This window comes from Drosophila sulfurigaster, chromosome 2R (assembly GCF_023558435.1).
Source record: "Drosophila sulfurigaster albostrigata strain 15112-1811.04 chromosome 2R, ASM2355843v2, whole genome shotgun sequence".
Taxonomy (NCBI): Eukaryota; Metazoa; Arthropoda; class Insecta; order Diptera; family Drosophilidae; genus Drosophila; species Drosophila sulfurigaster.
In genome coordinates, this window is record NC_084882.1 from 37142961 (window position 1) to 37163371 (window position 20411).

Below are 20411 nucleotides of genomic sequence, written 5' to 3' on the forward strand. Positions count from 1 at the left end.
GAGGAAGTTCTTGCGCCTCAGACAGAGCTGCTCTCAAATAATTCATTGAATACTCAACACTTTAGGTGAGTTGTTTTCAAACAATCAGATAAAATTGTTAGCTAGTGAATTTCAATATAAATAACTAGTTGTAATTGTTAACGTAATAATAAAAAGTTGGAGGAATTTCAATCGAGTCGCACTTTTATAATTCCCTCAACTTATTTTAATAATCAGATTTTGTTATTACAATTAAATTACAATTAAAATAAATTTTATATAGAGTAACGAGAGCAGTTTGTAAAGTGATTTTTTATTTAAATGCTCAATTCATTAAATCGAACTGAAAAAGTTGAAAGAATATTTGAAATAATTGAACTGAATCGCCGTTTTGTAATCCTCTCAAGTTATTCTAACACTCAGATAAATTTGTTAATATTATTAGGATAACTTTTATAAAGTAACTAGAACCATTTTTTTCATTGAATCCAATTGCGTTCAAGTAAAATTGCTATATAAATAATAAAATTAAAAGATTATTTGAAATAATTGAACTGACTCGCAGTTTTGTAATCCTCTCAAGTTATTCTAACAATCAAATTTCTTAATTGCTGATACATGATACAATTGCATTAAATAATTCATCAATTAAATAGAGTCGCAATTTGATAATTCTTCGAATACGCAATGACCTTATGTCAATTCTTGTTTTATTAAATTAAATTATTTTGTAACTTGCCTTTCAGAGAGAGTTTTCAAATAGTGAATCACCCAAAGTATGTTATGTTTTGATTAATCAGATAAATATGATATATTAATGACAAATAATAGACTTGTTTGAGCAATTTGTATTTTCAAAAAAATAATTAATCAATAGTTGAGACATTTGCAAACAGTTAAATAAGATTAAATGATTATTTGAATGCAATACATTTAATATAATAGTTGTTGAAATTGCATTTGATACAAATAATCATAACTGGAAATTAGTTAGTTAGCATTGTATTCACAAGTGTGTGATGAAAATGCTCAATCAAATTACGCAAATTTGAGTAAATTATATAGAAGCGAGTCGGAAGCTTTGGCAAATTGGCCAGTGCCTTGGAAAGTACGACTAATTCGGAACTTGTGAATATGCAAATGGGAATCCAAGGCGAAACAATGAGTATCTTTGACACGCCATGCACGTGTCTCTACAACTTTGTATCTCAAAGATACACTCAAAGATTCGCGCCAAGTGTTCAGTGCACTCGCGAAATTGAGGTGATCGTGACGCAGTTGCTCTAACTAACATAGACCCGACACTCTAATCACTATCGATCCGATCACCACGTAACAACAACCAACGTCAGCAAATAGCGACTTAACTACCTTTGTACGCCCCTTGCAAATTATCATATGAGATTGCCACCTATTAACTAGCCATGGCGCTATCGAGACGAGACCGAGACCGAGACCGAGTCCGAGACCACAAGAGGCCAATCATGCATTACGTAAAGCAACTCCGTTGTGGCAAAGATCTCCGACCGAGACAGAGACCCAGACCTCTGATAGTTCAAGTTGCAAGCTAATTACCTCCGATTTATTTATGCAAATAACAAATCGCTTTCGTTTCCAAACTAATCCTGAACCCCATTCCTCTCGTTGTCCCCTCTGTGTCAGATAATCGCATCATGTCGCACACTATGCGCTGCACTCTGGTGGTCTGCGTGGCATTGGCTCTCTTTGCCGCAGGCTGCAACGTGGAGGCATCCCAAAACCCGTCCGCCACGCAACAATGACATCAGCACCATGGCCGATGCCTTGAAGTATCTGCAGGACCTGGACGTTTATTATGGAGACAGAGCGCGCGTTAGATTTGGCAAACGTGGATCTCTGATGCAGTTACTCCGCAATCGAATGCTCGAGAATGCCAGCAACAACAACAACAACAACGAGATTATCTCCGACACCAATGGCAATGGGGATATAGTAAGTCGTGAAAGTCTTCAACTATTAAATACACCTTATTCAATCTTGTTTACAGATGCACTCTGGTGGCGAGGAGGAACCATTTTAATAATAATGCAATGGAAAATTGAAAAACTGCAGGCGCAGAAAATAGTCTTATATGCTGTTAAATAATTTTGGAGCAATTGTTTAATTATATACATATATAGAAAATTGCTTGAAGTTGCAAATAAATAATTTGACGTTGAATGTTTAAAATACTGTTCACTGTTCAATGCAAATCGTCCATGAATAAAATGGCAACAAATTACATTTTTCGTTTACATTTTTTAGAGGACAATTCCATTTAATTCAATTTAAATTTAAGAGATCTTTTTGATAAAACCCTTTCTTCAGAATTTAGAAAATCAATTTAAATCAGAAATTAAGTGTCTAGGAATATGATGAGATCAATTTATATTAACTCATTAGAAAACTGGAAACCATTAAAATTAAGGTGTTCCGATAAATTTGCCAACTTCATTGTTTAAACACAAGATCAAGATCCTTTATAAAATGGTAATTAAGTGTATTATGATTTACCGTTTTTAGCGAATATCATTTAATCCATTAATTATTGGGTTTTTGGTATAACTCCAATATACTTTCCATTAATTCCCTTCAGAAATTGCAAAAAGAAATTGAAATTAGTTGACCAAATATCTTCCTTATGGAATCCATTTACTTTAATTCTTCGAAAATTGGGAATTCATTTTCCGATAAAATTGCAACATTTGTACACTTTCTTGATAGAATCCAGATGATGCAACTGTTTAAAAATTTAAAATGTTAATTTACCTCACCCTTTAACTGGCCTGTTGTGATAAATCTCCAACAAATATATTGGCAGATCAGATCCATTTGTCTAAATTTATCAAAAAAACTGTCATAAAGAAGTCGGGATCATAAGGTGTTAAATTAATTCTGGTAGTTTATTATAGCTGTTGGTAAATGTGCTAATGTCTAGCCGAGTTGAATGTTCTCGACCTCCTTGATCAGATCCATATGCTTGAACTCATCGGGACGCTTCGTGAATGTCTCGAGCAGCTTCAGTTTGCTCTCGTCCGTCTTATAGTAGAACATCTGCAGCTCATTCGCCAGGCACTGCGCCTCTTGGGCAGTAAGAACCTTTGAGTCGTACTCGCCACGCATCAAGACAATGCCCTTGTCCTCCACTTCGGTGTAGTGGACCAAAGTCAGGCACTCAGGAGCATTTTCATGGTGCACTTGGTAGGCCAGTAGAGGGGTGAAGTGCACAGTGTTAGCGGCGAACTGCAGCATGATGAACTCGAAGCCTTCGCTGCGCGGCAAGGGAAGCAGGAAAATTGGATGCTCCTTGGCTCGGGATGTCAATGTCTCATACTGGGCTTTGGTCAAGGTGGCAGCCAGCACGTCCTTGGTCTTGTGGTATTCGAGCCAGATCTTTGAAATTTCCTCGGCATTCTTGTCCTCCAGCAGTTCCAGCTTCATAATATCGCTTAGCTTCTTGTGGGGCAATTCTCCGTCATCTTTGGACAGCTTCCGCTTAGGGTTCAGCAGCTCAGAGTACGATCTGAAGAGTCGAAACCGATTTAATAACAAGAATCAAGTAGGAAACATGCTAATGAATTCTCACCTAGCTTGACTCTGACCATCTTTAATGGGGTTGACAACGCGCTCAATGCGATCCAAGAATTCCTCGGCCGAAGTTTGCTGCATCTTTGCAATCTTGTCGGCATACTTGGAATAGTAGGGATTCGATTCCTTCAGCTGCTCGACAGCCTCCTTGGCACGGTTTGCGGGTGTCATTGCAATGCGGCGAGTAACAATATGATGGTTACTTTGTAAAACGCGAAAACATTTACGAGCACATTCCATTCCGAACGTAATAAAATCAATCGATGTTATACAACACGCAGCTGACTGTTGACAAACAGCTGAGAATGCTGTTAGTGTTGGAAACTGTGACAAATTTACGCTTAGCAGACTGTTAACTCTATTAACAGAGACTGAAGCAGAGTTACAGCAAAACTCAAAAGGGAACTGTGCTATGTTTACATAATTAACTCCACACGGAAAAATGTTATGTTACGTTAGCGCAATAGAAGTGCAATTAAAAGAAGTGCACACAAATTTCGAAAACGTTTAAAAATTTTAAAAACCTATGGAATTGATTTGCAACAATAGATTGGGCTTCCACAAATTTTACACTACATAACTGATTACTGCATTGTTTTAGTATTATAAGGAATAACAGATTTTCCAAATTTTTATTATTAGAATATTTACAACAAATTTAGTAGCTATTAGTTTACTAAATATCGTAATTTCGGGTACTTTATAACGATATCCATAATAACTAATGTGAATCAATTCTGAAACTATTTCATGTATCACATCAAAGCAATTACAAACGCAACATTTTAATGGGTTGCACTAATCGTGACCTTTTAAACACATGTTAATTTAATTTATTTTATTTTTTACTATTCCACCGGCTTTGTATAAAAGCCAGCACCTTGAATACATATTTTTCAATCGAATTCTATCCATTCAGCTATTGGCAGCCGCCGTCGCGGTTCTCGAAACTTTCCAAAGGTTTATTGCCCCTAAATTGCGAAACTAAAGAAAACTATTATGGAATCGGAAATGCAATCATTTTATAAAAATAAAACTATATTCATTACTGGTGGTAGTGGATTTTTGGGAAAAGGTAAAACATCATTTTATCTGCATCTCAATCGTTATTCGAATATCTTTAATTACGTATACGCATTGTTGCCTTTCAGTTACCATTGAAAAACTGCTGCGTTCAACTCAGGTCAAGCGAATCTACGTGTTAGTTAGGCCCAAAAAGGGAGTAAGCATTCAGGACCGTATTGCTGCATGGGATAAAGATCCGGTAAGATTATTAAACTTTGCATAAATTATTAGCGAACCTAATTTCGGGGTGTGGTCTACTTTCCTTTTATACTTCATCCTTCAGCTCTTCTCCGAGTTACGTAAATCAAATGCCAATTTCTTGGAGCGCATTGTCCCCATTGCAGGAGACACACAACTTCCGGACCTGGGCATTAGCTGTACGGACAGAAAACTAATAGTGAACGAGACACAGATCCTGCTTCACTTGGCTGCCACTGTGAACTTCGATGAGAGACTCTATGTGGCTTTAGACATCAACACTCGCGGCACTCGGCTGGCGGTCCAACTGGCCAAAGAGATGCGACAACTGGAGGCCTTTGTTCATGTATCCACGGCGTATTCGAACTGTGTACTCGAGCACATCGGAGAGACTTTCTATCCCGACAACTTGTCCTGTTCCGCCGAAAAGGTGCTTGAGCTGCGCGAGCTGCTGAGCAATGACCTCATTGATAAGCTAACGCCAGGGATCATTGACAAGTACCCCAACACATACACGTTCACAAAGGCCTTGGCTGAGCAGATCGTCCAGAAGGAGGCGCAGGATTTACCCGCCTGCATCTTCCGACCAGGCATGAGTGAGAATAATTCGATTTTCTATACCATATTCTTTTTGCTGATCTGGTTTCCATTTCCTGCCTAGTTCTGACTGCCTACAAGGAACCCACACCTGGCTGGGTGGACAATCTTCTAGGGCCCATCTCGATATTCTACGGTTGCGGCATCGGAGTCCTGCGTGTGATGCTCGTGGAAAAGAGCGGAATATCACACATTGTGCCAGTCGACTACAGTGCCAACATGATTCTGTCGATGGCTTGGAAAACTGCTAAGGAAAATGCTCAAAACAATGGACACTCGGTGGAGAAACAGCCAACGGTTTACAACTTTACCAACAGCGATCAGAATAAACTGACTTGGGGCCAATTGGCTCAATCGATCATTCAGAAGAGGCATTTGGTGCCATTGCCGAATATGCTGTGGTTCCCCTTCCTCAAGTTATTCTCCCAGAATTGGCAGTTTCAGTTGGCCATACTCATCTATCACATTCTTCCCGGCCACTTTATCGACTTTGTATTGCGCCTGCGGGGTCAAAAGCCACGAATGATCAATGTCTATAAGAAAATTCACAAAAACATTAAGAGATTATCGCCATTCTCGCTTTCCAGCTGGACTTTTGAAATGAACAATGCCAATCAACTGTTGCAGAGCATGTCCCCGAAAGATCGCGAAATCTTCCAATTCGATATGGCAACTGTGGACTGGGACGAATACTTTACGGTAGCACTGTTTGGAATGCGACTGTATATTACAAAAGAAAAGCCGACTGAAGAATCCTTGAGGAAGGCAACGCATACGTTTAATAGGTTCGTATATCCTTCCCCAAAACCGATAGAAAACCATTTTATAAACCTATTTTTTTAGATTCCAGTTATACAATCGTATTCTACACGTCACCATCTTCGCCATATTAGCTGTTTTAATCTGGGGGTTGCTTAAATTGTTCACATAGTTTCAGTAACAATATAATTACATTTTCTATCAATAAGAATTAACGTTCAAGCAATGACATTCGCTTAATGCAAATAAATGCATTCCCTATTAAATTGAAAAAGTAATTCTTTTGATCAAAAACAGAAGTCTGAAGGCAAGTAAAAATTTATATCGGTTTATATTGATTAATTTTTATTTGAAATTATTTTAAAAACTTAGCTAAAGTCTAAAATCTCTTTTCTAAACATTTGAATGTACTTCTCTTACCGTTAACAAATTTAAATTTGCCGAAAAATTCGAAAACGAAAATGTCATGAACCAAAGCTCGAAAAATACCAAATTTGAATTTTGGCAATTTTAGACATTTTTATACGAAAACGGTTATTCTTTTCATTACCATAAATGGTTCTTCGTCTTTTTATACTAACTTTAATATGTAACTAAGCTATATTAAATTTGATAATAGTGATACTAGGTATATTTTGTAGCCCTGAAACGGGTAATGTATTTTATAGGAGTATGCATCAAACTGTGCAATTACAATTCCACGCTGTTTTTAATCTATCTAGCTTTATTTCAAATTATAGAAATAAAAAAAAAACTGATACCCATAAAAACAAGATTCCACAAGTCTTTAAATTTAATAATTTTTGATACTTGACAAAACATGAGCAAATCTTGCCCGCACTTCGGCGACCCTGAATCCTTCTTAAGAGTCGCTTATCTGCAGCCATTTTTAGGCACATTTGTGATATTCAACTTACGGTCACGCTCACTTGAGGGAGAGTCGCCGTTGAGACGTTAGTTTCAATTTAACGTTCAAGCGTGGTGTACGTGTTTCGGAGTAGTCGTTTGGGGCGCTAGACTGGTATGGTGGCTTCAGTGAGACATTCGCTCTGATGCTCATAGTATAGATTTTTAGCTACTGCATCGAGTATAAAAGAAGTACAAAAAGAAAAAAAGTGGTGTAAGCAGCAAAATATAAAAATCGCCCGTTCGTTATTGATTGCTAATGTGTGCTACTAAAAGAGGAAAATAGATTTTTGCAGATATTAGAAGTGTTACGCGGTTGCCTGGAGAGACGCATTGCATAATTTTGCCTAGTTGGCTTGGCTTGGCTTTTTCCAAGAACTTTTCTTTTCCGAATTAGGGCAATAACTACAACTACAACTGCAAATCGGCGGCATTATTTATGTATTAAAGCGCGAAAGCCAATAGAAGGCAAGGAATGAAAATACGTAGTCGGAATGTGCATAACAATTAAACACGAACGGGCGAAAACAAAAAGAGAAAAACATAAATAATATACAATAAGCGCAGCTTAGTTTTGCCTATTGCTTTTGTGCTGTGCTTCTTGTTCTTGTTCTTGTGCTGTGCTTGTTGTTGTACGTGACATAACGAAATTTGATTGGCATGCGAATTTTCGTATGTGTTTGCGCGGTGTGTGAATGCATGTGTGGTAAATTTAAATGTAGTGTGTAGAGTACAAACACAACTTGCAAAGCGCTGCTTGATCTTCTTGCTCAACAGATCTGTGAGTGTGAATGTGGGTTGGGTATGCATAGGTTGTATTATTTGTATATGAGTGCATGAATATAAGAACAACAACAAAGCAAAGCACTGCTTGAACTTCTTAAGGCTGCAAACCGAACTTTCTAAGTTGGCGAGGGGGGATGATTTGGCGCTCGTGAATGAATATTTGATGAGTGTTTAAATTTAAATTACAGATAATATTCGTACAATCGACGGGTGTCGCACACACACACAGACACGCGCGTTCGCACCAAAAACATCACAGTAACATATACTGCCAACCCTCGTAAGTCGCCCCCGAAGCCGCCGTTGCTTTGCGCCGTCAGCAGGCGAAAAAAGAAAGAAACAAGTGCGTGAGTGTGAGTGTTGAAAAATGTTTGCAAGCCGTCGAGGCGCATTAGCAGCGCTGCTGCTGCTCTGTTGCTGCTGCTTTGCTCCGAATGCAGCTGTCGCTGACTTGGCGGACAAATTGCGCGATGATTCGGAACTGTCACAGGTGAGTCACAGACAAAGTAAGAGCGAGAACACAACTGTGAACAACGACAACAGTTGAACAGTTGAAGTAAAGTAAACATGCAGCCTCAGCCCAAAATAGAAAACACATGTATTTAACATAGTAGGTGCATAGCAGGTTGTTTTTCTCCCCCTTTTACACAGTTGTTTACACACACCCACACATTTGTAATGAGTTGTTGCCTAGACAAACATATGCACATGTACACACAGCATTGCGAGACGAATATTGACACAATTTGACCGAGCCTGGACACACTGACCTTGAAACGAAAAGCCTTGTGCTAAAACTTACCGACAGAGCGAAAGAGAGTGTGAGTGAGAGAGAGAACACAGGTAGATGAGAGAGTTGTGAGCTGCTGCTGGGCGACGTCCTTGACCTTTGGCATTTACACTTGTTGTTGCTGCATCTGAAAAATCAATAAGGCCCAAGCCAGTTCTTCCTCTTTGCTTCTTTGCTAAGCCTAGCCTCTGTCCAAAGTCCATTTGCTATGCATGTTGAACACATTATATAAAGTAAGTAAATTATGTAAAACCAACAACACACACACACTGCTAAACGTAGAGTCGACGCTCGACGTCGCCGTCGCTGTCGACTGAGCATAACAGTTTTCTACCTATTTATAAAGTTTGGTCTGCGTTTTTACACCTTCACACACCGAAACACACACACACACACACATGCCTAGACAACACATAAAAGTGTAAAAGTCAGAAGCCATTAAAGGGTCGCTGCTAAAACAACAACAGGAATAGCAATAACAATAGTGTATGTCGTTCTACTCTGTTAAGCATTTAATGCCCAAAAAAGTTGTTAGTCAGAGTCGAGCATTTTGAAAAATAAAAAAACTAAGAAAAATTTCACAATTGAAAAGAAAGCGTGCGAGTTGCGGGCAGCACAACTCGAGTTGCCAGTTGCCAGCTGAGCGATGCCCTCCCGTCGTTCCCTTACCTGTCACCGCCATAAAGTGAAAAATGCAATGTGCCCTACTGCCTTTGCCATCACTGTACTCGGCAGAAACATATGTACCGTAGGTGTATTTACTTTTTTGCACGTGACTGTAGCGTTGGCTTGGACTAGTTTAAAGTAGGAAACAGAGCGTGTGCTTCAGATTCTGTTCTGCTGCAGCATTTTGTGGCAACAAATGTGGCAAGTTACTCGCTACTCGCTGTTTCCCAAATGTAGAGCTATAATTAAATTATATTCATTTATATAATAATTGGTTTTTTTTCTTGCCTGTTCGTTGTGATGAAGTTGCACTCTTCTTTCTGAGTGTCAAGCGAGAATTTAATTATTATTTCTTCCAAGATAAGTTTATTTGAATTTAATTTGCGTAGTTCACGTAATATTTTATTAAATTCACATGATAAGGGTCCAGATCTTTAACCTTAATTATAAAATGACAAAGTCATTTTATGAAACATAAAGATCATATAAAGAAAGTCTACTTCGCATTAAATTAATTAAAATATGCGTTCGTTATCAATCACATTAACTTGAACTCTTCCTAGAGATCAAAGAGAATTTCATTATCAGTACAATTAACCATTTCTCCCATAACTGTAGAAGTGTATATTATAATAAAAGTAAAAACTGTAGTCTTTTTACTTCATCATGTATTATATTATTGACAGAAATGAATTTAGCGTATTCAGAAGAGAGTCCACTTCGAATTAAAATAATAATCTAGTTAGCGCTCAGCTCAATTTAAAATATTCCAGCGAGAGTTTAATGAGAATTATGTGAGTCTCAAAAGAAGATTTAATCGAAATTCAGAGAATATCCAAGTTTCCCTTCCTGCTTTCCTCTTCTGTTGCAAGGGCAGGCGTTGAATGGCTTCTCTGTGACCTCCGATGCTGACCCCAGACTTCCTGCTGTCCACTCAGTATCCGACGACGTCATCTTTGGCGAGTGTTGAGATTAGTTTAATGTTAATGTTTAACCTTTGACTGTCAGCGCTGAACACTGGAGGCTGGAACAGTAATTGAACTAGGCGAGGATGAAGATGTTGGGGCTGTGGGTGAGCTTGGGGATTGTGGGCGTGGTTGTGGCTTTGGCTTTGGCTGTGGGTGGATTGTTGTCAACTGCCCGACTGGGTCCGACCTAGGTCCGACCTAGGAACAGAGAGGAGAACACACATCACACACAACGAGGCAGCAGCCACAGAATCGAATTCAATTAAATTTAATTTAAGATTACAATAGCCATGTATGCATGTTTTTTGTATCGTACATTTATCCATGTGGAGACGCGTGATATGTGGGGAACGCATAGCTCTGTTCTGTTATGTGATCTTCGGTCCGGAGACTTCTCGAGGCGTTGGACGTGAATGAGTGGCTGACCTTAATGGAGCCAAAAGCAAACACACAGCAGCAAATTGATAGAGATAGATCGTGCTATATATTGTTATACAGAGCTGCATTAGAGATCCATTGGGGGTGTGAAACTGAACTGACATGCGATCCTCCTCCATCTTCAGCTCTATCTCCGACTCTGACTGTGTTCGACGTCAGTTGCCAATTAAGAAATTAAGACTTGGAGAGGGGGCTGCTGCTGCAATTATACCAAAAACTTTACCATCTGCATAATTTGTAGCAATTAAATTCGAGTGCGGGACATGCACACAACATATGAATAAACTCACATGTGCGTGAATGAATGATAATGAAAATAATCATTGAAGTGCTGCTCGCCAGGAAGCTGCTGCTCGCCCCCTTAGCCACGCCCCTTGCAGTAGTTATATTTTGTACGTCATTCATACTAGATATAGTACTGTACTCGTAGCTTGTTTTATTCCCTGACTAGGACAAACAATTAAGTTTCATGAATTTGGCTAAAACCCACAACACAGACACCACAAAAAACACACACAAAAAACATGTGAAATGCAAACAAAATTTGAACTGCCAGCGGTTCTCTCTTTCTTTCTCTCTTTCTCTCTCTCTCTTTCAGGGCACTGCCAAAACGTTCAGGCGCATTATGCCAGTTAGGGTAAGCTGCAACTACAACAACAAGAACAACACCAACCAACAACTCTCTTATCTATGTAGCCAAAATGCATAAAAACGTTACATGTTTTTGCCTTAATTTCGTTAATAAATTCTCAAACAAGGGTTGCGAAGTGGGCGTGGCAGACTCGGAAAGGAAAGGGGGGAAAGGGGCTTCAGAGGGTTGCAGTCCAGTCGAGTTTGTTTGCACCGCCGTCTGATTCTGATTCTGACTCTAACGCTGACGCTGTCTCTGACTCATTTTGCCCTTGACACCACCACGCATCTCTAGCCGGAGAGAGAAAGACAGAGTTCAATGGCACAGCGAGTTTTATTTGTGAAATTCAAAGCCAAATCCACTTGAAGGGTCTCAAATGGCAAATAGCGCCCTTAAGTGCGATTTGACATGAATGAAAATGATGCCATTGCATAATTGCAATTGCAATTGCACTCGAAGAAGTGGCCCAAATAAATTATTCATAGAAAACCGACTCGAATGTGGCGATAAAGTTACTTTAATTCCTTCATGCTTCAATTTGTTTTGTCAAAAGATAGTTTACCCTGCACTCAGAGCATTAGAGACGCGGGGTGAGAGCTGTAAGATAAGCCAAAGCATTTAAAATGTGAAATGGAAGCCAGCTAAGAACCAAAGGCAACAGCAACCACGCAGTTCTCCAATTACTAAAACTGGATGGCGATGCCGAAACAAAGATACGAGAAATGTGAACAGCGAACAGCGTTTAAAACAAGGACTAGGGACAGGTAGAGGCAATGTGAGTCATAGTGCGACAGGACGAAAGAGAGAAATACCAAGCGAGAGCGACTTTTCAGATAGTATAGAGTGTGTGTGTGCACACACAAACCAAATACCTTAATATATATAGTAGATGGTCAATTTAGAGCTTTGTTTGTCGCACAACGAACGCAGCACAAACTCATAAAGCTGCCGGAGAATGCTTACCAGGGCGTGTCGTAGGTGGTTGGGAAGCCGCAAAGTGAGTGCGGTCTGTTCCCATTCCCATTCCAATTCCCTGGCAGGTGGTGCAAGCAAAGGGTCAGCGTCTGTTATTTAGGGTAGCTGTCTGTTGTGGAAAATGCATTTCCAGTCACATATGGCCATCAAAGAGTCCTTCCCCCCTCCCTCTACACTAATGACACGCATTCTCACATCTCACAAATATATATTAAAATAGAATGAGAACAACATGAACCGCCCTCGCCATAAACATGGCCCAACATGCTTACGTAATTGGTTCAATAAACCTTTTTGCGCCTCCTGCCCGCCCAGAGAGTTCAAAGTTGTGCTGTTCACTCTTCACTCTTCTCTGTTCACTGTTCAGTTTTGAGTTGTTTGACTGTTGCCATGGAATTGGCCTGTTTCGTTGTTGTTATTGCCAAAAAGCATAAAATCGCATGATTTCGTTTCGTTCGATAGTTTACACTGTTCAACAAACAAAAAGAGCAGTCACAATCATGCCCATTGAAATGAGTTTTTCTTGTCTTTCAGTTCTACAGCCTGCTGGAGCAGAATCCTGTGGCGAATGCAACGTTAGCCCTGCGCTCCTGCACAATCTTTGTGCCGACCAATGAAGCCTTCCAGCGCTACAAGGGCACTGCTCAGGTTCTTTACCACATGAGTGAGTATATCGATCGATAATCGCAACTGCATCACGAAAATTTACACTTTCTCTCTCTCTCCTCGTTAGCCACCGCTGCGTTCAGCCAGAGTCAGCTAAAGACGAGCGTGACGTCGGACATGGAGGGCAATCCCCCGCTCTATATCACAAATGGACGCAATGGCGACATCTATGTGAACAATGCACGCATTATTCCATCGCTCAGTGTTGAGCTCACCAATCGGGAGGGCAAGCGTCAGGTCTGTAACTGCATTAATCACTAATAATTATTCACTCACTTAATGATGATGATTCGCTTTTGCGATGCGCTGCGATGCAGGTCATGCACATCATCGACGAGGTGCTGGAACCCCTCACTGCCAAGTCTTCTAGCACAGAGATGAACAACATGGATGCCATGCAATTTATGCGAGTTGCCGATCAGCTCAACTTGGGCAACAGGACTCTGCGAACGTATCGCACACAGGTGACAATGGCAAAGAAGGAATCTCTCTTCGAGTCGCCTGGATTCCACACTTTCCTGGTGCCCATCGACGAGGGCTTTAAGGTTGTTACTCCATTTGATTTCTCCCTGGTGCAACTCGATGCTAATTTGCATTTTAATCTCTCGCTCAGCACTCGACGCGCAGTGGTCTAGTGGACGCCAAGGTTATCGATGGTCACGTCATACCGAACACTGTCATTTTTACTGCCGCCTCAGAGCACGATGAACCCAAGACTTCGGCTGCTTTTGAGGACCAGATTAAGGTCACAGTCAGCTTCTTTAAGCAAAAGGACGGCAAGAGTAAGAACCACCTAGTCTAATCACTATAGATCCATTATTTACTTATCGCTTACTCTCAGTGTATGTGAAATCGAACACATTTTTGGGCGACGCCAAGCACAAAGAAGGCGTGGTGCTAGCAGAGATCGTCAAGGCCAACATTCCCATCAAGAACGGAGTTGTGCATCTGATTCACCGTCCGCTGATGATCATCGACACCACCGTCACGCAGTTCTTGCAGGTAAATGGGCGTGGCAGCCACCCTTTCAAGCACCAAGACCAAAATAAGCTTACACACAGAGTTAGACTATAGACAGAGTTTAGGCTCGACACTCAACCCCTTTGGGTTTGATAGAGTTGCTGAGTTGCAGAATTGCCAGCCGTCCAATACTCGACCAGTGCTTGTTAATATGTGCTTTGCATTTAGCTGAGCTGCGCTCGATTGAAACCCGAGTGGACTCAGACCACAATCTCACGCGTTCTTCTATCTGCAAAGTGAAAACAAAAGAATCTGTTGCTGCACCATTCAAACTATACACATTGAGAGTAGATACAAACACGGTTGCCATAATTGGATATTGGTTTTTGTTTATTATTTTGAAATGCAGCTGTATAAATCTGATTGATTGCAGAGCGCTTTAAGTTCCTTTGAGTTGATAAAATTATTTAATGGTCACCACAATTGGCATAGTGAAAAAATAATTATATTTTTGTTTTTAGGTTTGGGTAAATATGTTGTTTCCTTTTTCCAAATATTCTTTATGCCTCTTGGCAACCGTGGATACACATTCACACACAAACACACATACAAACAGACCCACACATATACACCATATGTATGTATGTAGATCATAAGCGGCGCTTGATCTCAACTTTTGAAACTGAATAGAACACACAAGCCAAAGAAAGAATGCCCAAGGTCTGATATTACATAGAACTGAAATGTACAGATCTTTTTTGCTGGAAGATCTGAATGTTGGGTCAAAGTTTGCTGCGATTGGCGAACTTTGCTCAAAATGCAATTGAGAAGATCGGTTCCATGTAAAATCATAAGCAAAATTTTATTTTAAAATAATTTTTAAAATACAAATTTTATTTTAAAACAATTTTGGGTGTAATGTAAGTATTGCCAAAATCAAAAAAAACCAAAAACCAAATGAAACGCAATGTATTTTATGTAAATTCAAATCTCTTCAACAAAATTTATCATTTTCTAACCCACACTCAAACATCACAATGAGATCTCTTCAGCTGGCAAGCAAACCGTTAATTGGCAATCATAAAAGACAATGACCAAATTACTTCATCTATGTTAATATGGGTTTTGCTTAGTCCAAGTTTTGTCACGTCAGCAAAAAGATTCATTCAGCATTCATAAGAGTCAGCATATCTTGAATGATTGATAATTGTGTTTATAATTGGCTAAAGATCCCCTCTCAATCCCCCATTCACATTCATTCGGCTTCACAATCAGCTCGCAGTTCTCAATTCGCCCGATCACTGGATCATATGATCACTCGCTCCTCTGGCATGCTTTGATCGCAATTCTAACTGTAACTGTACCTCTAATTTTAAGTGTAATTACTCTAACTGTATCTGTAGCATCATCTCGACGATGTGAGATCGCAGCCATATCGCAAACATTCTATATACAATACATTGTTGTGCATTTGATCATTCGACGTCGGAGAAATTAGATCGAAAGCAATGAATCATATGTTTCCTTATCATTTCTTAATCACCTTTCTGACTTGTTTGTTTAGCGTTTTGTTGTATTTAGTTAATCTGCTGCATTTACGCTTTACTGACCGATTGATCTATATTCTGTTTCTCGTCCATGCAAATCCCCATATCGCTCACAAATTAATTGATTCTCCATTTGAATATCCTCAATATCGCCAAATGATCGATCGCTTGATTCTCAAATAGTCGTTCAAGGTAAGCAAATCTTGCTGAATACAAGTGTAGTTAAGCAAATTCTAATATTTCAAATGCTTCGTTTTATATTCAGTTATTTCGGATGCATGCTTAATGAAATTTCCATTTCGAAGCATTTTCTTTTATCGACGATTCAGATTGGGATCTTAATTTGTTATTTAAAAACAAATTATGAAGTTTCAACTGTCTCGATTTCATATTGCATTTGAATATGTTTTAAAGCTTTGCAGCAATTCCAAATTCGGAATTGTTTGCATGGCGTTTTTTGGCTCGTTATTTCTTGTTTTCATTTTGAAATTGCACGCCATTGGAAACTGAAATTTATAATTATCGTATTTTATATGCACGCCTTTTGATTTCGAACAATACTTATTGAATATTTGGGTTTTATTATCTGAAAGTATGCTTAACTCGAATTTTGTCGTATTCGTTTCGTATTTGTATCGTATCGTTAATGGGTGTATAATCCGCAAGAAGAAACAAGACAAGAAAATAAACTCTATTTCCCTAATGTTTTATTTCAAATGAATTTCCAACTATGTGGCGGAACTTGCACACGTCGCGGAACCTGAATAATCGATATTAATAATAATGTTTCTATATTGCGTCAATTGAAATGACTCAATTCAAATTATATTCTCCCAAAAAATAATTTCAATATACTCAAACGATCTTTCCAACAACTACTCTACACCGATTGTACTGATTTAGTTTCTGACCGTAAGTAATTATACTTGTTTAAGGCAATCAATATTCGTACAACCATCAAGACCCCTAAAAAGACAATCCAATTCATCATCGTCATCTTCCTCATTTTTCATTTCTCATACAAAAAAATAAAGTAAACAAATCATGAAAGATCAATCACATCTTATATCAAATCATAGAGTTATCCAGATTAGGAATTCCCCATTTTATCAAACTCTAATTGGCTCATTCTATTGTTTTATATTTTATTTAAAACTATAAATGTTGTGAATCTGTATTTATAAGAAATACAATCGCTGTTTGATGTTTGTACACATTTCATACACAAAACATATAACAATTAGCTTGAGCGTCCCCTTTCCCCTCACATCAGAAACAATAAGTTGTCCAATTTTAGTTCCATGTATGAAAGCATTAAATCTATATTAATTATTAATTCCTTGCCTAATCACAATATTGAATCTATTTTAAAGGACAACGGTGAGAATGGAGCTCTGCGTAAGTTCTACGAGGTTATTATGGACGCTGGCGGCGGAGTGTTGGAGGGCATCAATAACCTGTCAGAAGTGACCATTTTGGCACCCAGCAATGAGGCCTGGAACATATCGTCTATCGACAATATTGTCAGGTAAATCCATCATTGTTTTAGCGATTAAACAGCCAAATCTTTATTACAATTGCTATATTACAGAGATCGCAAGAAAATGACCGATATTCTAAATATGCACATTATCAAGGATCGTTTGAACGTCGAGAAGATCAGGCAGAAGAATGCTAATTTGGTAAGGCCCAAACAATTAGCCAGTCACAGTCACCAATCTAAACTAATCAATCCTTCTCCAGATTGCTCAGGTACCCACGGTTAACAACAGGACTTTCCTGTACTTCAACGTTAGAGGCGAAGGCGCAGACACAGTGGTCACCGTTGAAGGAGGCGGCGTCAATGCCACTGTGCTGCAAGCTGATGTGGCCCAGACCAATGGATTTGTGCACATCATTGATCGAGTGTTGGGTGTGCCACACACCACTGTCCTGGGCAAGCTGCAAACCGATCCTATGATGAGGTGAGACTCCCCACAATGATGTACTGATTCGTTGTACTCACTCTTTATGCATCTGCTTTCACAGTGATACCTACCGAATGGGACAGTTCTCGCACTTCAACGATCAACTGAATAACACGCTGCGCCGCTATACTTACTTTGTACCCCGCGACAAGGCTTGGCAGAAGACCGAACTGGATTATCCCTCAGCGCACAAGAAGCTATTCATGCGCGACTTTTACTATCACGTGAGCAAGCAGTATTATTCTGGTTCGCAAAAGCATTTACTAATGTTTGTTATTCCTTTGCAGTCTAAGAACCTCTTGGAACGTCATCTGGTCATTGCGGATCATGCGTACACCATGAAGGAGCTGGTTCAAATGTCTCTCACGGACACCGTGGTTCTGCAAACATTCCGGGACTCGCTTAAGGTCAAGATCGAGGAGGAAGCTGGACGTAAGTATTATAGAGTATGTTGTTCTAGCCAACTGAGAGCAGCAGAAATGTCTTTTGTTTTGATTCGATGATGCTATTGGTACCGTGATTGGTGCGTGATCTGTACTAACTTTTGCTGTTTCTCTATGACTCTACCAAAATCTCATGCTTTGTATTTAACCAAACCAAACCAAAACAATATACGTATGCATATAACTAAAAGATCTACATGATGAGTATGCTAGTCACGAATGGACTGGTGAGTGTTGTCGTTTGTCAATCCATCGCACAAACCCACCACAGCCACAGCCATCAATACTGGCCATTTCCAACATTACAACAAGCATTTCAACATTACCAACTCACAATAGCATAGCATACAATATCGTAATGTTACGTGCATTGAAAGCGACGTGATTAACTCACTTTGTTGTCTAATTGCAGAATATGTGATCTTGTGGAACTACAAGAAGATCAACGTCTACCGACCGGACGTCGAGTGCACCAATGGCATCATACATGTCATCGACGCACCGCTACTGGAAGAGAAAGACATTGTTGTGAGCGGAGGTAGCTATTTGCCAGAATCAAGCATTTGCATCATGTTGGCCAACCTCATAATGATAACAGTAGCAAAGTTCTTGAACTAAACTCGAATCGCATTATTCATAAATGTAAAAATCAAAACCAGAATTCCGATAAACAAACCAACAACACAGTCGTCTATACAAATCAAATTAAATCTCAATTCAAAATCCGACAACAAACAAGAAATAGCAACAAAACAACAACAACATTTACAACTACAAAAAGACAAAAGCAAGCTAACTAATATGATAATGCAAATGTTTTAGCACATGTACATTCATATATTATATAAACGTGCATTCATATATACATATATGATGATGAACTGTATTATATGTGTCACAAGGAACTCGCCTACCATCATATTTAATTCTTTCCCACACACACACACATTTTAAGTTCTATTATGTAAATGTTAAGCATTTAATTTGAATTCCCATACCAAGGCCTTATGTATTATATGAAATATACACACTACTCTTAATTAATTTATATACATACTTATGTTTGACACACATAAATACGTACACACATATTCTGTAATTTAAGTTCATTGAAAGGTCTCCTTGCTCGCTAATTTATAAGTTTGATTCGTGTCTGCGAATTCGTGTTATTTTTTGTTTGATTTTAAGTGTATATTTTGCCAATTGAAATGTTTTAAGTTACAACTTATTTATGAGTAATATTTTTTGTTCTCGTTTTGTAAGCGCGTAGAATTCGAATCTCATTGTACACGTACATCACTGTCAGCTCACAGAATCACCAAGTTGTTGATGACGTCATCATAAATACACTATATACATAAATACTTACATCAATGAATATAAAGTACATACGCTCGTATAAACAAACATTCGAACATGTAACGACAACAAAATGAACATCATGGCAACCAACCAACAACCTTTTAACAATGTGAACATTATTTTATAATAAACCTAAAAAGTTTTTAATTTAATTGAATTATGACAAAGAATGTAGATTTTAAATTTTAAGCCAAGCATCCTTGTCTATTTAGGTTAAATTGTATGCCCGCAAAAAAACAAAAATAAACTAGAAACGAATATACATACAACTGTATTATATGTATGTATGTTCAAAAGGGGAAGAAACCCCTTACATGAATATAGAATAGAAGCCATCCTGCACTTATGTCTAGTATGTATGTAGTTGTTAGTCCTGCTATGCATGTGCCCCAGCCACACGCACACACCCACACAACACACAGACACCGAAAGAGATGCAGACGATAAACGATGGAATGGCAACTGCCAAAAGCAACTTTGCAAACTGCCTGTAAACTACGAGAAACATATAAAACACACACGCAGACACACACACACAGTCACACACATCATATGTGTACGAGACATACTCACTGATAACAAGGATTTTGATACAAAATTTTAACATACTCTCGTACTTGCTTATTGTGCATATGACACGAAATGATTGGACAAGCAATAAGTATTTCCAACTACAGCTGCATTTCAACTTTGTATGTAGCTCGTGTCATGTTTATAGTAAATTCAATCTAGTTTTTGTATTCTGCAAAGGGCAGGATCAAAATCAATTGTACTAAGAACATAACGTAGAAACGTAAAACACGAGCGCTAACTATATACAAACTCTTTCTATTTTTCTCTATCTCTCTCCCTTATAATGCTATATACTATATATATATTTCTAGGTTAGATATTGTAACTAGCGTGAGTCCCCACTACCAAAACTGCGCGACAAAAGAAATGTAAGCGTACTCGCGTTACACCACATATTATCTGTACTATAACCTGTATTATTCAAGACATAAATGCAGTAACTATCAGCCTAAATGTACACTACTCGTATCAACAAAGAATCACGCCACCTACCTACCAATCAACCCCAACCACCCCAATATGATAAAAA

At 38.8% G+C, this 20411-nt stretch overlaps 4 protein-coding genes across 15 annotated transcripts; 3 read left to right on the forward strand and 1 right to left on the reverse strand.

Moving 5' to 3' along the window:
• The first annotated feature begins 1645 nt into the window (after positions 1-1645).
• LOC133836952 (neuropeptide F) lies at positions 1646-2247 on the forward strand. Its single transcript, XM_062267576.1, is given in 3 exon segments — positions 1646-1733; positions 1735-1950; positions 2006-2247. Coding segments are annotated over 3 exon segments (330 nt in total). The 5' UTR covers positions 1646-1652; the 3' UTR covers positions 2039-2247.
• A 627-nt stretch (positions 2248-2874) lies between these two features.
• Positions 2875-3889, reverse strand: LOC133837501 (ATP synthase mitochondrial F1 complex assembly factor 1). The gene is made up of 2 exons (XM_062268284.1): positions 3584-3889; positions 2875-3520 (listed from the first exon to the last, which is right to left on the reverse strand). Exons 1-2 carry the CDS (start codon positions 3823-3825, stop codon positions 2932-2934), a joined length of 831 nt encoding a protein of 276 aa, XP_062124268.1. The 5' UTR covers positions 3826-3889; the 3' UTR covers positions 2875-2931.
• Positions 3890-4489: 600 nt separating this feature from the next.
• Positions 4490-6937, forward strand: LOC133837500 (fatty acyl-CoA reductase wat-like). The gene is made up of 5 exons (XM_062268283.1): positions 4490-4660; positions 4737-4849; positions 4934-5444; positions 5510-6230; positions 6289-6937. Exons 1-5 carry the CDS (start codon positions 4585-4587, stop codon positions 6374-6376), a joined length of 1509 nt encoding a protein of 502 aa, XP_062124267.1. The 5' UTR covers positions 4490-4584; the 3' UTR covers positions 6377-6937.
• A 189-nt stretch (positions 6938-7126) lies between these two features.
• On the forward strand, positions 7127-20411 carry LOC133839342 (fasciclin-1). 12 transcript variants are annotated; one of them, XM_062270798.1, is made up of 17 exons: positions 7129-7225; positions 8085-8386; positions 11357-11395; positions 12899-13028; positions 13098-13267; positions 13348-13575; positions 13644-13812; positions 13872-14032; positions 16441-16449; positions 16911-17065; positions 17129-17219; positions 17281-17501; positions 17566-17728; positions 17792-17936; positions 18139-18174; positions 18360-18485; positions 20194-20411. In XM_062270798.1, the coding sequence occupies exons 2-17, from the start codon at positions 8264-8266 to the stop codon at positions 20196-20198; spliced, it is 1971 nt and encodes a 656-aa protein (XP_062126782.1). In that variant the 5' UTR covers positions 7129-7225; positions 8085-8263; the 3' UTR covers positions 20199-20411. The 12 variants fall into 12 exon arrangements, with proteins under 12 accessions (XP_062126784.1, XP_062126785.1, XP_062126786.1 ...); XM_062270790.1 differs by lacking the exon at positions 20194-20411 and having other exon boundaries at positions 18360-19556; XM_062270791.1 differs by lacking the exons at positions 7129-7225; positions 20194-20411 and adding an exon at positions 7303-7324 and having other exon boundaries at positions 18360-19556.

Excerpts from the sequence above, each read along its gene's own strand:
- LOC133837501 (XM_062268284.1), bottom strand. The coding sequence starts at position 3,825 with ATGGAATGTGCTCGTAAATGTTTTCGCGTTTTACAAAGTAACCATCAT. Across the intron at positions 3,521-3,583 it reads GATGGTCAGAGTCAAGCTAG|ATCGTACTCTGAGCTGCTGA; the intron begins GTGAGAATTCAT and ends TCGACTCTTCAG.
- LOC133837500 (XM_062268283.1), top strand. The coding sequence starts at position 4,585 with ATGGAATCGGAAATGCAATCATTTTATAAAAATAAAACTATATTCATT. Across the intron at positions 5,445-5,509 it reads CATCTTCCGACCAGGCATGA|TTCTGACTGCCTACAAGGAA; the intron begins GTGAGAATAATT and ends TTTCCTGCCTAG. Across the intron at positions 6,231-6,288 it reads GCAACGCATACGTTTAATAG|ATTCCAGTTATACAATCGTA; the intron begins GTTCGTATATCC and ends CTATTTTTTTAG.
- LOC133839342 (XM_062270790.1), top strand. The coding sequence starts at position 8,264 with ATGTTTGCAAGCCGTCGAGGCGCATTAGCAGCGCTGCTGCTGCTCTGT. Across the intron at positions 13,576-13,643 it reads CCATCGACGAGGGCTTTAAG|CACTCGACGCGCAGTGGTCT; the intron begins GTTGTTACTCCA and ends TCTCTCGCTCAG. Across the intron at positions 13,813-13,871 it reads TAAGCAAAAGGACGGCAAGA|TGTATGTGAAATCGAACACA; the intron begins GTAAGAACCACC and ends GCTTACTCTCAG.